Here is a 14,450-nt window from a genome sequence, read left to right on the forward strand (position 1 = left end):
AACCATTCTTTGTTTTTTCTCTCTCTCTTTTCTTCCTGTTGTGGCCAATAAAACATAAGGCAGGCCACGTAGCTTACATTTTAATAAAATTAAGTTATTTGGTGCCATGTTATTACAGTCTTTTATTGGGAAGTGGAATAAATTGCACACAGTGGAGTCATAGGAGGGAGAAATCACTGTGAATAAACAGATTCTGGGATGCATTTATTTGCTGGTTTCATCTCAGAGGAGGAAGGCCTTCCCCAGGAAAACGGATGCTCCAGCCTTGGGGAAGGATGAGTTTTTGGGGACCTGGTGCCACAGCGGGGCCATCCCAGCCCCATCCAGCTGGCGTTTCCCAAGGGCATCCTCCAAGAGAAACCTGTCCTGTGGCTGTGCTGGATGCTCCTCAGTGCGGGGCGCTGGGGCAGCTGTTCTCCTGCCCATCACACAGCCACAAAGGTTGGTCCCGAGGCTCTCTGTGGGTGCTGGTGGCTCCTAGGCCAGCGCCAGGGCACACCAGGAGTCCTGCCGGAGGGGCACGCTCAGCCCGGGCTGCGGGGCCATGCCGCCCCCAGAGAAGCTGTAATCCTCGGGCTCGAACTTGAACTCGCCGGGCAGCGCCTCGTCCGACTGGCTCTGTGCCTGCCCCAAGGGAAGAGAGGGGTTAGCAGGGATGGCATCGGCCACTGGGCTGGGTTCATGGGGCACAGGGAGCACTGGGATGGCTTGGGAACAGGGTGGGTGTGGTGTGCGTAGGCAGCCTCGACGAGGGGCAGAATGATGTATCTGACTCTTTTACCAGAAGGTTAAGTGTTATGTGATGTTATGCTATACTATGCTATGCATGTTATGTTATGTTATGTTATGTTATGTTATGTTATGCTATGTTATGTTATGTTATATTATGTTATATTATGTTATATTATATTATATTATATTATTATATTATATTATATTATTATTATCTTGCATTATAATATAATAATGTTATATTATTTATAATAGATAACATAATTAATAATACATATTAATATAATATATTATATATAATAATTATTAAATATAATAATATAACATAATAATATAGTATGATATTTTGTTATAAATATTATAAAATTATATATTATATTAAATAAAATAATATAATCTTTTGTTTTATTACATTAATTTTTTCTATATTCTATTATTCTACATTCTATTCTATTCTATTATTCTATATTCTATTATTATATTATTATATTATATAGTATTATTATATTGTATTATACTATTATACATATCGTATCATACTATTTTATATTCTATATTCTATTCTATTCTATTCTTCTATATCATATTACACTCTGTCATATTACATCTAAACTGAATCTGCCAAGCACCCAACTGCACACACTGCACAGAATTTTTTGACTGTCGCCAGACAGTCCCAACTCACACACACACACCTGGCCCTGACAGGCCAAGGAAACAAAACCCCATCACTCTGGGTAAGTAATCTCCATATTGCATTTTAGTTTGGCACAACACAAGCACAGAAAATGATGAGAATTGTTTTTCCTTTCTCTGAGGTTCAGAGAATGTGAAACACAGAAATATTCTTGGGAAGGACTGTGCCTTGCTTTTCTCTGTGAAGAGAAATGTGGCAGCAGGTGGGTTATCCCTGATGCTAAAATTCCCTTCAGAGCAGTCCAGAGCTAGGCAGGACGGTCCCTGCAAGTAAAATGACCAGGCAAAGAGGAGGCATCCCACGGCCCATCTGCATTTATTAATTGATTAAATATATCCAGTTTGGAGATTTTTAGGTGTGTGCATATTTTTTCAGAGCACAGCACAAACCAGATTTCTTGGTTTCAAATAAAAACCCCACCCTATGTAGTGTAACCAGTGCTGCACCAGGCCCTTGGGTGCTGGGGCTGAGCTTCCTCTCCATATACACATGTCCAGCTCAGAGAGAGATTAGACTCAGCATAAAGATAGTGCTGGGCCACAAAATTTTGATGTGTTGGTGGATTTAGAGCCTTTTTCTTCCTATATCAAGGTGAAATAGCAACCAGCCCCTAAGAAAAGCGTGGGACAGGAGTGGAGCCTCTGACAGCATCACAGCTCTGCGATCACTGAGCACCTCAGGGTTAAAAGGTGCAGGTAACCCATGCCCATGGAGCCTTTTCTTGGGAGCTAAGGGGATTCCACCCTGGGCTGATCTCATGAGCTCAGCAGTGTTGTGCTTTCATGGTGGGAATCAACCTCAGCTCTGCACTGAAGGCACAGCAGAGCTTGGACACCCCAGTTCTCCACTGCAGGATGAAAGGTTCCATGGGAAACAAACAGGCTGGAGACCTTTCTCCTCCACAGCGTCTTGGGACCTCATGCTCCCTGCTTTCCTCTAAAGGTTGGTGGCCACAGTGCAATGAATTAATTGCTTCACCTCATCAAGGCCACCAGGAGAATGACCATGGGGGTGTGTGGATGTCCCACCCATCAGGAGATGGCTGTGGCCCTGTCCCTTACCTGGGACACCGACACGATGGTTTGTCCAGGGTACTGTGACGTTGTGCTGGGCTCTGACTTTAAAGTGACCGTGCTGTCTGAGGTGGTGATGGAAGAAGGGGAGTTTGTGGCCGAAGTCGTGGATCCTGGAAGACAATTGGAAGAGGGCCGTGAAGCAATGTAGGTGCAAATCTGCTTTAAAAAAATTATATTTGAACAGCGACCACGACATCTCACAGCACGACTCTACTGTTTTCTTTCTAACACATCTGTGTCAGAAAAGACTTCATATTAGGCTGATGCTGATGGAGGAGGAGCAACCCTTTCACAATTTGGCAGTGGTTTTGTTCCCATTACTCAATTTAGCCCAAATCTGCTCAAACATGAGCACTGCTCACTGGAGCCCAGAGGAACCTCACAGGAATACAACAGCACTGAGATTTCCCACTGAGCATCTTCCTATCACATGAGGTCTGTGCAGAAATACAGGCCCCAGATCTAAAGCAATCACCAAGGAAAAATTCTCATTATTTTCTAATTATCATAACTGTGAAGTGAACTTAGTTCCAAGACCCCAGGATGGATCACAACAGCACTGTACCTGTTGAGGCTTTGCCTTTGGTAATGTTTTTGGGCTTCCTTTTCCTCGTCTGGATGCTTTCCTTTTTCATGGCCAGAGGTCGTGGTACCTTGACATTCATAAAGTTTGGAATCATTAATATTGTATTTTATTCAGCTCCTTCCCACACGTGTTGCTCTCCTATTTCTGTGCTGTACCTCATGCAAAGCACCTAAAGTCCTTGTCCTTCACTAAGAGCTATTTTTCTCTGCATCAGGCCTTGGCTGGAAGATATATAGGGCTAACAGCTCAGGCTTTCCCACAAATTTTGTTTTTTCCTTTATTTCCTATTTTTCTTTTCCTGATTTATTAGTGACCTTTGCGACGGGGCCTTATTAAATTACACTGACAGAGTGAGGGCCTACAGGGCTCAGAGGGAATGGGGTGAAGGGGCTCCAGGCTTTATGGAGGGATGGAGTCTCCTCTTGGGCTGGTGACATGTCACCAATAGCTCCTATCCTCTGTGGGTAAATGTTATCAGCCAGCGTCCATGTGGGCTCCTCAGCCTCCTTCACACATTCTTAACTAGGACATGGAAAAGTAATACGCTCCTTATCTCAGCCTGGGTTTGGGGAGCTTCAGCCTCCAGCTACAGGAGCGTGGCAAGCTTTCATTTCATGGAATCCTGGGATGGTTTGGGTTGGAAGGGATCTTAAAGATTGTGTAGTTCCAGCTCCTCTGCCACAGGCAGGGATACCTTCCACTTCCCCAGGCCTTGCACACTTCCAGGGATGGAGCATCCACATCTCTGAGCAAGCTGAGAGCATTCCAGCATGCCTCACCCTGGAGAACCCGCGCCGACTGCGCTTTAAACTATCCAAGGAGATGGGACTGTGGCAGGGCTCTGCTGGGCCCAGTCTAGAGGCTGGTCCTTCCAGAGCTGACCCCAGCCCTGCAGGGCAGTGATCCCACACCCCAGAGGGTCCCTCCCAGGGGGGACAGGCTCCTCACCCCGTGGAGCTTCATGTACAAGCCGCAGGCGTTGCAGACGGGCTCGCCCTCGGCGTTCCTCCTCCACAGCGTGGTGTTGGTGGTGTGGCAGTTAGTGCAACAAAGGCCCGCACGTCTCGAGGAGGACTTCAAAACAAGCATACCAACACGTGAGTGCACACAAGGAGTGATGAACTGGGAAGTTTCCCTCCATATCAAGATGAAATCTCCAAGCACACCATATTCCCGGAAAATGCGCAACGCGCAAGAGCCAAATTCAGATCAAAGAAATTGCATTCAAATGAGATCACTTTAATTTGCAAGTGTTTGTTTGGTTTGGGGTTTTTAAATTTGTTTTTGTTTGGAGCAGTTTTTTTCGTTTTGTGATTGATAAACCTAGAAAATATCCTTGCAACTCGTTTCACAAACTTCCAACAAATCTGCTGGAAGTGATCAGGACTCAGAGCATGGAGAACTTGCCTCCAGGACATCCACTCAGAGGGAGAAAGAGATGGAAAATGCCAGCTGGGCTTTAAATGTATGAAGAAAACTCATGCTTTATGTGAACTCTTCTGTTTTCCTGCACTCAGAACTACCACTAAAGTTAGAAACAACCCCAATTTATCTCTGGATTATGACAACTGGAATCATTTGGCTGAACTGAGCAGAACCAAACTGAACTGGTCCATGATGAGACCAGGGAGGTAATTCTTTAAGTCTCACAGATAATCTGTACTCTTATAGGCTGTAGAAACACCCTGCAGATGTTAATTAACAACATATTTTGTGAGTGCAGTGATTTCTGGCTCTTAAACATTAATAATTCCAAATGGAGAAGGAAAATATTCTGGCAGAAGCAGCAAACTAATTTCTGACAACTTCTCTCCAAAGCCAATGGAAAATTCACATCTCCCTTTATACAGACTTGTCAGCTCAATAGGCATTTCATTGCAGAGTCTTTTAACACCAGGTATTGAAACTATTTTAATAAAAATCCTCACTAAGTGTAAGATACCTCTGGCATAAGTAATATCTCAGCCTCTCCACATTCAGGTGTCTAAATACATTTTCCAGCCACCAGAAAAATAGTTTTGAATCTGCCCAAAGGCAGACAAAAGGTGATGGAGGCAATAAAGAACTCCCTGTTTGTTTATTTTTCCATTATTGCCTGATATCCTGACTGAGCAATGTAACGAATGAGGTGGGAAGAGGAGGATTAAAAATGAAATGTTTTTACAAGGTTAGCAGTCAAATAGAGATCAGCTTTGAATTCCAAGAGGCACAAGTGACATGCCCCAGGTTTGATTCACTCGTTGCTCAGCAAAGAGGTCTCAGCAACTATTTGCAAATAATGGCACCACTTTGGGAGTTATTCAGCTTGCAAGAAATAACCAGGAAAAAAAAAATATCCCGAAGTGTGAGCTGACAAGCCTGGCACAGAGGATGAGACAGCAATGTTTGTCCCTGACGGTGTCACAGCAAGATCCTGGGGCAGCCACACAGTGCCCTGTGGAGCCTTTCGGGTGCCAGGGCTGTGCTGCTCTTCCCGGCAAGCAGCAGGGACCTCGTCTCCCATGGGAGCAGAGGAGGTGCTGAGCACCCGAAGGATGCAAGGATTCTAAAGTCCAACTCCTGCTGTGGGCATGGAGGGGAATTTGGAGCCACTCAGCCCTGGGATAACTGCCTGCTGTAATCTGTCCTCGCCTGCAGATGGGGAAAGACCAGCACAAAGCCTTTTGGAAAGTTTCAAATTTTCTGGGCCACCACAGGTCCCTCCCTCTCCCTGTTTCACAGAACGCTTTGTCAGCTGCTTGCAGATGAGGTGACAATGGGAGCTGTGGCTCTGGTGGCCCAAGGGCAATGCCAGCTCCCCCAGAGCCCTGCCCACCCTGCCAGCACTATGTCACAACCTGCTGGTGGCCTTCCTGCAGGGACAGTGACAATGCCTTCTACACACCCTGAACGTCACCCTGCAGGCTGGCTCCTCACCAAGCCAGGGAGAGGAGAAACCATCCGACATCACCAATATTGCAATTGAAACCTCAGAAACCCCATGAGAACCTGCCCCTCACCACAACCTGCCGGCTTAGCAAGAGACAGTCAAGGCTACCATGGCTCACTGAAGGACAGGGTACAATACATTATTGCTGGTTTCCCAGCAATTCTCTTGAAAGAAAATGCATTTCTGCCTGCCTCCACCCCTCTGCCTTTGTACCATTCTGACCTTGTTAGGAAGTTGTTGACTTCAACATTGTGCTCAGTGTTTATTTATACAAATGCACCATACACTCAAACAAAAACTCTTCACAGACCTGGCTTGACAGCCAAGTGCTGCTGATAAGCTCAAGGAATGGTGAGTTGAATTGAATTAACTGTGTGTGAGAGCTGCTTGGAGAGGCAAAAAAATTCAAAGCCAGCAGGGAGGGTCTTTCTGAGAGAGACCGAGCTGTCAGGAACTTTGTTTCACCTCCTTTTCAAACGTGGAAAAGAAACCACTGGGTTTCACAGGGGGAAAAAAGGGCACTGAACCCTCAGAGTTAATCAATGCTTCTCTGCCTGTGGTTTACAGGAAAATTAGAGCAAAGTGTGCTGAGATACTTGGGCTCAACTCCTGAAGGTGGGGAACTCAGAGGCAAAGGCAGCAGCATCCTCTGAGATTTGCCTTTGTTCCTACAGCTCCGGGCAAGTCTGCACCTTGAGGCATGAGGGAGCAGGAAGAACTGAGGGGCAGAAGAAAACCAAGGCAAACATCTAGGACTGCCCCAGGGCTGTGATACATCCCAACCACACCTTTCCCAAGGTGTCACCAAGCCCACTGTGCATTCCCAAACCATTAAAAAGACAGGCTGAAAAAATTCCTCCAGGGCTGAGGTGGAAAAAGTATTCCCTGAGCCAAGCTGGAAGAATTCAGCTCCCGGTTAGCCCTTCAGCTCTGGGTGGTGTGAGGCTGCTGAGCACAGGACAGAGGCTGCTGAGCTGCATCTGCCCCCCATGCTCCTCAATTTCCCTAACAGGGGAATTAAAGCTCTCCTGGTTTCAAAGGTGGTCTGGATTTTCAGACTAGGTCCAAGATATCATCTTGTGAAACACACCAAAAAACTTTGGCTAGAAAAGGTGCTGCCCAAAATAAAGTGCTGCCTCCATCCTCCCCCAACACAAACTCTTTCTGCTGAGAGCCTCAGCCTTTTAAATCCAGACACAGGCTGGAGCAGAGTGGCTGTCCCTGTTGTGGATGTTGCCCTTATCTCAAAAAAAAAAAAAAAAAAAAGAAAAAAAAATGGATTGGAAACTACTGTACTTCTGCTCTCCCCCTCCCATGCAGGAGCAGGCTGAGCTGCAGGACATCATTCCCCCAAAGTTATCTGGGCTGTGTTGTGTCCTCTTCTGGGGGACTTTGCTTTGTGAAAGCAGAAGTCAGGATAACTCCCAGAGCAGTGTCTACTCACAGAACAAAGGTCATAACGTAAAGGATGAAAGCAACCTTTTTTTTCCCCTGTGTCTGTATTTCACTGCACTGAGAAAATGGATTTCACTGTTCCTACAGTCACTGCATTCACTGCTGTGCTCCCAGAGCTGGAACCCTCTTGCCCATCACCAGTAGATCCCTCTTTTTCCAACAACGCAGAACTTGTTGCAACAGGACATTTCACACCCTCGGGAAAGCCCAAGGTTTCAAAATGTCAGAATGGAAAGTCAAAATTGCATCCCCTTCTCTAATCCATAAACCAAAATCCCCTCAAGTATTTCAACCCTAGCAAAACGCTTCCCCTGCACAAAACTCAGCTCTTTCATTTAAGCTTTATCATTGTTGCATTTATTGCCAAAATAACAAAAACGTTTGGAAGTATTTTGGTAATTCCCAACTGTATTTGCTCATAACTGGGAAACAGTCTTAATTCTGCAAACAAGCATTTTCCATCAGAAAACTTTGTTGAAATGTTGGTTAAAAAAATGCCTGATGGGTGCTATAGATGAGGCAATGCATGGCTGCGTCTCTTCCCATGCGCCAAAATAAAATACAGAATAGCAGCGAGATGTCTCCAATTCCCTCAGGGAAAAGCTGCTCAAAAATCCCCTAGAAACCTAGAAATTCATCCAGTGACACATTTGGATGCCAGTCTGAAATGCAGAGTTGGATTTGAACTGGTTTGCCCCTCTCTGTATGGTCGTGTTTGCCCAGAGGAAATCAGCGGCGTAACTCTGGGATTGTGGCACAGAGCGACCGGGATTCAGATTTAATGCTACCACATTTAAGGAGACAGAAAGATTTTGGAGGGACAGGCAAATCCTGTTGTATAATGCTGAATGTCACACAAAAATGCCTTGATTTTAATTTGATGAACAAAACAGGGCTATTTTCCACGGAGCTACTACTCACTTCGTTTTGCAAATCCAAGCTACGTTTCCGAGGGTCGAAATCAGAATGAAACATCTTCCTCAATCTCAACTTTTTCTTTATTCTTGACTGATTTTCTTACACAGGAACTTGCTACTTTTGGGTTATTACTAATAATTTGTTTCACAATACCAAAAAATAACTGCAGGAATACACCCCTAGTGAAAGCCCAAGGAGCTCCCAGCTGTTCCCCAGACCAGTTCCAGCAAACATCCTGTTTGTAATGACAGCGTCTGATGACAAGCTCTAAAACCAAAACTGTTACCACCAAATTTAAACATCCCAAAGCGAGTCCACAAAAAAAATAAAAAAAGGATGTGCCTTTCCTCTCTCACCATGGGATCCCAATTGGAGGAAGCCCAATATTGCATTGACAGAGGGAATTAATGCTTCAACCAGCAGGGAAAGTGGGAACTGCCAAACCCCAAATTTTCCTCTTAGGCAGGAGGGTGAAGGCAGCAGGGAGCAGAGCTCCATCCTGCTCCTATTGTGAGCAGCCACAAACCCACTCAGGACCAGCCCTGCCTCCTGTTCAACTGCTCTGCCTAGACCGTGTCTGCCTGCACAGAGAACTAGCAAATAATAATAACAATAACAAAATAATATAATAATAGTAATAGTAATAGTAATAGTAATAGTAATAATAACAATAACAATAATAATAACAACAATAACAACAATAACAACAATAATAATAACAATAATAATAGTAATGGAATTATAAAGCAAAATATCCACTGCAGGAACAAAGCTAGGGGAAGCCTGCAGGGTCTCAACCACAGAGTGATTGTTCCTGCTCTGGTGCTGCTCTGGGACCCCTCCAGTCCCTTCAGCCCTGTCTCCTCTGCCCACCATTTGTGCCAGGGCAGAAATCCCTCTGGCTTCACCCATTCCCCCTGACCCCAGCCGGTTCTGTGCTGCAACATGAGTGTCCTGGCATTTAATCCGCGCCAGGACAGGGGTTCAAACAGAGCCTAACACAAATACAGAGACCCCAACAACCCCCAGCCCCTGCCCTCCAGCCAGCCCCGGGTGGAGCAGGGAATCCCCCTGGGGTCTCCCTCTCTTACCAGCCTCTTCTGCGGCTTGAGCGGCCGGTTGATGCCGTTCATTTTGTGGTAGAGCCCGCAGGCGTTGCACAGGTAGTGCCCGGTGCCGTCCTTCCTCCAGAGCGGCGTGGACATGGCTCCGCAGTTGACGCATTCGCGGCCGTCCCCGGGGAACTCCTCCAGGTACTCTGGAACCAACAGCAGCCGTGAGAGGGGCAGGGGCACCCCCAGAGCACGGGATGTCCCCGGGGACCCGGCGGGAAAATCCTCCAATCCTCTGTGCCCCAATAGCAAGGGAAATCCCACTCCGGAGGGGGTTACCTCCATTCTAAAAGTGTGACCCAAACCCATTTATTTCCTCCACACCCTAAACTATTAATATTTTGTTCAAAGGCCGCCTATTCCCCCGTCCCTTTTCCAAAAGACGCCAAAGGGCTGAACGCGGCTGGGATCTCCTTGGGATGGGGAGGATCATCAGCGGGACAGTGCGATGTTATCCAGAGGTGCAAAAATAAGTGGGAGACGGGGAAAAACGGGGCGATTTTCCTGGTTTCCATCAGGAAACACACCCAGCCTCTGGCCGGGGGGACGGCCCGGCCGGGGAAGGCTCTGAGCTGCCCGCAGAGAAATGCGGGGCTGGCACCATCACGGGCTCTCCAGAGAGCATCACCGGCCGCCCGCGGTCACAATTCCTGCTAGAGAGGCTCTTCTTCGCTTTTTCGGGAAAAAAAAGTCCAGGGAAGGAGCGGCAGAGCACCGACCGCGGAACATCCCTGCCCCGAGCACGGCTCAGCGGCAAACGGGCAGCCCGGAGCAAAATCGGGACACCTCTCAATCGAGAGTCGGTCTTTGTGTTCCGAACGCTTTTCCCCCCCTCTTTTAAAAAAATAATTTATTCTTCTTGCTCTTTTCTTTAGAGGAAAAATATATTTTATATTATTTTTAAAAAAATCTTCGAACGGATTAATAATGATGCAACAGAAAGAAAAAGGAAAAAGAGCAGAACTTTAAACGGAGGGAAATGGAAAATGGAAATAACTCGTAAAGAGAAAAGGTAAAAAAATATTGCCGTAATTCACTGAATTAAAAAAAAAAAAAAGAGGAAAAAAAAAGAGGGAAAAAAAGGATAATAATAGTTTAGGCTACTTGAGAGAGTTTACACAATCCAAGAGCAAAAATAAACGGCAGAGAGGACGGCAGCCGCTATCCTGGCTCCTAAAGCACCGAATTCAAAGTGCATAAAAAATTTCTGAGGCAGCACCTCCCTCGCAGGACGATCTTTCCCCGCACAATGCAAAGGATTTTCACAAAGGGAAACCCTGGAAAGCAAGCGCTGCCCAGCGAGGCAGGAAAAGCCGAGCCGGGGACGGAGCTCGGTGGGGAGGGGGCTCCATCCCTGCTCTAACTTTGTTCTTGGGGTGAAGATAAGATAATTCGGTTCACCGCAGTAAAGATGATAACGCGGCTGAGATCTTGAAGTGGCTTTTAAAGGACTTTGCAAACCGCAGCCGGAGGAGGCTGCTGGAGTGCCCCGGGGTTATAAACCCCGCGCACGGAGAGTCCTGTTAAATCAAGCCCGAAACTTTATTTGCTCAGAGCTTGGTTTAAGGGGACTCTCGGCGTGGGTGCAAAGGAATTGAAGTTTATTGTTCAACGCCTGAGCGCCTTTCGGTGTCTCCCCAAAGGCCGCAGAGCAATGCAGCTGCGGACCTGTTTGGGCGAAGGCAAATGAGGAGACCGAGAGTCTGTTCAAATATAAACTAATTTACCACAATAAATTACTTAAAAGGGAGGGAGCTATAAATCTGCCCCGCTAATTTAAACACAAGGGTAAGTATTGAAGCACAGGCACAAAGTCGATATTGTGGGAAGGAGATATCGCGGGGGTGCTGGTGGGGTGGGGAGGGAAGGGCTTGAACGGCCTCTGCTCCTCTGTCCTGCGGGGGAATTGCTCTGCTTTGAAACGCGCTCTTTGCCCCCTCCCTTATCCCACCTCTGCCCGGGGTCAGCCGCACATATCCCATTGCCGGACCATCTCCCCATCCCTGCATAAAATCATCCTCTGCTCTCCCGTCGGGGATGCCAGCGGGACAGCTCATCCCGGGGCCCGGCCACCGACACGGAGAGGGGATGGGATGGAGAATTGGGATGGATATGGGATCGGGATGGGGTATAGGAGTGGGATGGGGTAGGGGGTATGGGATTAGGATGGGGTATGGGATGGGGATGGAGTATGGGATGGGGACTGGGGATGGCTCCCACCCAGCTCCCCGAGACGTCTCTGAAGGGCTGTGGTGACCTACCGAAAGTGGACCTGCGGCCGGGCAAGGCCGCCTGCCTGGTCTGCAGGCTGTGCAGCACGCTGCTCTCAAAGTGTCCGGCCGTCCAGGAAGGCGGTATCTCGGGGGTCACGTAGGCGGGGTAGGGGCTGGAGTAGGACCCGTTAACGGAGCGCACCAAGGCGTTGCCGTACTGCTCCCGGCCCCCGCCGCCCAGCAGCAGGGGCCCCTGGTAGGCGCCGTCGCGGCCCGAGGGGCTGCTGCCCGGGGGGCTGTGCGAGTACGAGAAGCCCGAGGGCGGGTGCGGGCTGCCCGCGTTGAACGCCGCGGGCTCGCCGCCGCTCTGCCCCCAGCCCGGGGCGTTGCCCAGGTGGCTCTGGTGCGGCTCGCAGCCTTGCAGGTAGGGCAGCGTCTGCAGCACGGAGGGCACCCGCGTGGTGGGCACGTAGACGGGCGAGCCGGCCGACGAGTGGAGGAAGTTGCTGGAGTCGTGGGAATAAGCCGACTGGCCATGGTTGGGGGCGAGGGCCAAACCCTGATACATGTTCCGTCCTCGGCGGGGGTGGCAGCTCAGGGCCCGCGGGGCTCACTCAGAGGAACCTGCGGGGAGAACGGAGAGCAGCGCGCTGAGAGCCCGCACACACCGGGCACCCGCCGGCCTTTCCCCCGCCCAAAACGCCTCTTCCCCGCCTCAAGCAGGGGCTGAAATTTGTAATTTCCCCCCCCCCCCCCCTTTGTTTTGTTTTCCTTTAAACTTTCCTCTGGGGCACGGCGAGGAATAACCTCTTTGGAATGGGCAGTGACCCCTCCGGCACCTTCACCCTCCCCGCCGCCCGCCTGGGCACCTCCAACGGGCCGGAAAAACACTCCAACAATTAATTTTTTTTCCCAATAGTATTCTCTTCCCGTCCCTTTTTTTTTTTTTTTTTCTTTTTCCCCAAACCAGGGCCGGGAGCGCAGCTCGGGGCCTTGTTGGCGGGGACGCGGCCGGCTGCGGCCCCCGGGGTTCCCTGCGGGAGCGGGGTCCCGACGGATCTGGGCAGAGATCCGGGATCGGGAGCATCCCCGTTGTCCCCCAGCCATCAGCGCTGCCGCTTTCCCGTTAAAAAGCGCAGTAACCCCCGGGCAGGCCTCTCCGTGAGGACGGAGGGCTGCAGCCGCCGAACCCCGCCGGAGCATCCCGCCCGCACAGGTACTCACATGTGGAGCGGAGCCGGGCATGGCCGTGGGGACATGGAGCTGCGCTCAGACCATCCAGGGAAATCCCAGCAAAATAAAAGTAATAATAATAAAAAAAAATACAATGAAGTTCACGGGGGAGGCAGGACAAAAAACCACCAAACCAGCAGGACCCGCTGGAAGAGAGGGGCCGCCCTCCCCCGCTGTCGCCCCTGTCGCCTCCCCGTGTCCCGTGGGTGCGTCCCTGGCTGCGCCCGGCGGGGAAGTGGCGGCGGCGGCTCCGGCTCGGGCTCTTTACGGCGGCCCCGGTGCGGGCGGCCCCACGTGACGGCCGGCGGGGCAGCCCCGGTCCGGCCGGGATTGGGCGCCTCCCGCCACGGGGGACGGGATAAGTCCCGGATAAGTGCCGGCGGCTCCGCTGCCGCGGGGGGGACGCGCCCGCAGCCTCCCCCTGCCGCGGGGCCGGGCGGAGCGGGGACAGACGCTGCCCCCGGAGCGCCCGCACCGCCCCGGGCCCGCCGGCGGGGCTGGAGGTGTCCGCCCGCCCCCGGGCAGGGCTGGGGGTGGCTCCCTGCTCTGCGAACCCCGCTGCTTTTTGGGGTTCGCTCCCGCACCCCGTCTGGAGGTGATGCCCCCCGGCCCGGCCCGGCCCGCCGGGGGATGCTGGGGAACGCGCCGAAACCTTCCCGGCTGGGATATGCTGAGAGCGGGTGGTTTCTGCTCCGAGCGAGCGCTCCGGTTGTTTCCACATAAACCCCGTCCTTACGGGGAAGGGGAGCTCAGCCTGCCCCCGGCCCGCCCTGGCTTTCTCCATCGGCCATGGGGCCCGCCGAGGATGCGGCGATGCTCGCAGCCCGCCCGTTCCGGCCGTGCCTTTGCCGCGTTCGGAGCGCAGCTCCGGCCCCTCACCGTCCCGTCGGGGCTGCCCCGCTTCCCGGGGCTCCGCTGTTCCCCGGGGGAAGGATTCTCCTCCCTGCAGGCCCCTGCAGGCCCCCGCTCCGGGTCGCTCCGGTTTGGCGACGGGGACAAAACAACCCCAAAACCTCTCCCAGTTGTTCCCCGTCGGTGCAAGCCGGGAAGGGACTTCAGAGGGAAAGGAGCTCTTAGTCCCAGCAGCCCGCTTACCCCGGGTAATTCAGCCGATTTAACTCTCAGAGCGAGGAAATAATTCCATCGTTACCGGCATTTGTTCCCCGGAATTATCGCGCTTTTGCACAAAGTCGCCGTGCCTCTATCTCCTCCCCAGAGAAACGGGGGAAAACCCTCGGCGAATCTCTCCCGCCGCTCTCTCCAGCCCCGGGCAGACAGAATTTTGTCACCCTCGGGCCTCCACCGAGCGGAGCGGGCCCCGCTGGGCCCCGGGAGCGCTCCGGTAACGCGGCCGGCGCTGCCCGCCCGTGCGGTCCCGGCGCCCGGGGCAGCCCGTCCAGCCCCGCTCGCCTCCGCCGGGAGCAGCCCTGCGGGAAGGGTGGGAAATTTCAGCTCCAAAATAAACTGGTGCAGGAATGCCAGCTATTTCCCTCGGAATA

At 50.9% G+C, this 14,450-nt stretch overlaps 1 protein-coding gene across 1 annotated transcript; it reads right to left on the minus strand.

Annotated features, from left to right (window-relative positions):
* Positions 1-477: 477 nt before the first annotated feature.
* GATA5 (GATA binding protein 5) lies at positions 478-12,286 on the minus strand. The gene is made up of 7 exons (XM_054274885.1): positions 11,767-12,286; positions 11,040-11,045; positions 9,485-9,651; positions 4,040-4,165; positions 3,071-3,158; positions 2,491-2,615; positions 478-624 (listed from the first exon to the last, which is right to left on the minus strand). The coding sequence occupies exons 1-7, from the start codon at positions 12,284-12,286 to the stop codon at positions 478-480; spliced, it is 1,179 nt and encodes a 392-aa protein (XP_054130860.1).
* Between the last annotated feature and the right edge of the window lie 2,164 nt (positions 12,287-14,450).

This window comes from Melozone crissalis, unplaced genomic scaffold (assembly GCF_028551555.1).
Source record: "Melozone crissalis strain CALT ecotype California unplaced genomic scaffold, PUWL_Pcris_2 ptg000017l_1, whole genome shotgun sequence".
Classification (NCBI taxonomy): Eukaryota; Metazoa; Chordata; class Aves; order Passeriformes; family Passerellidae; genus Melozone; species Melozone crissalis.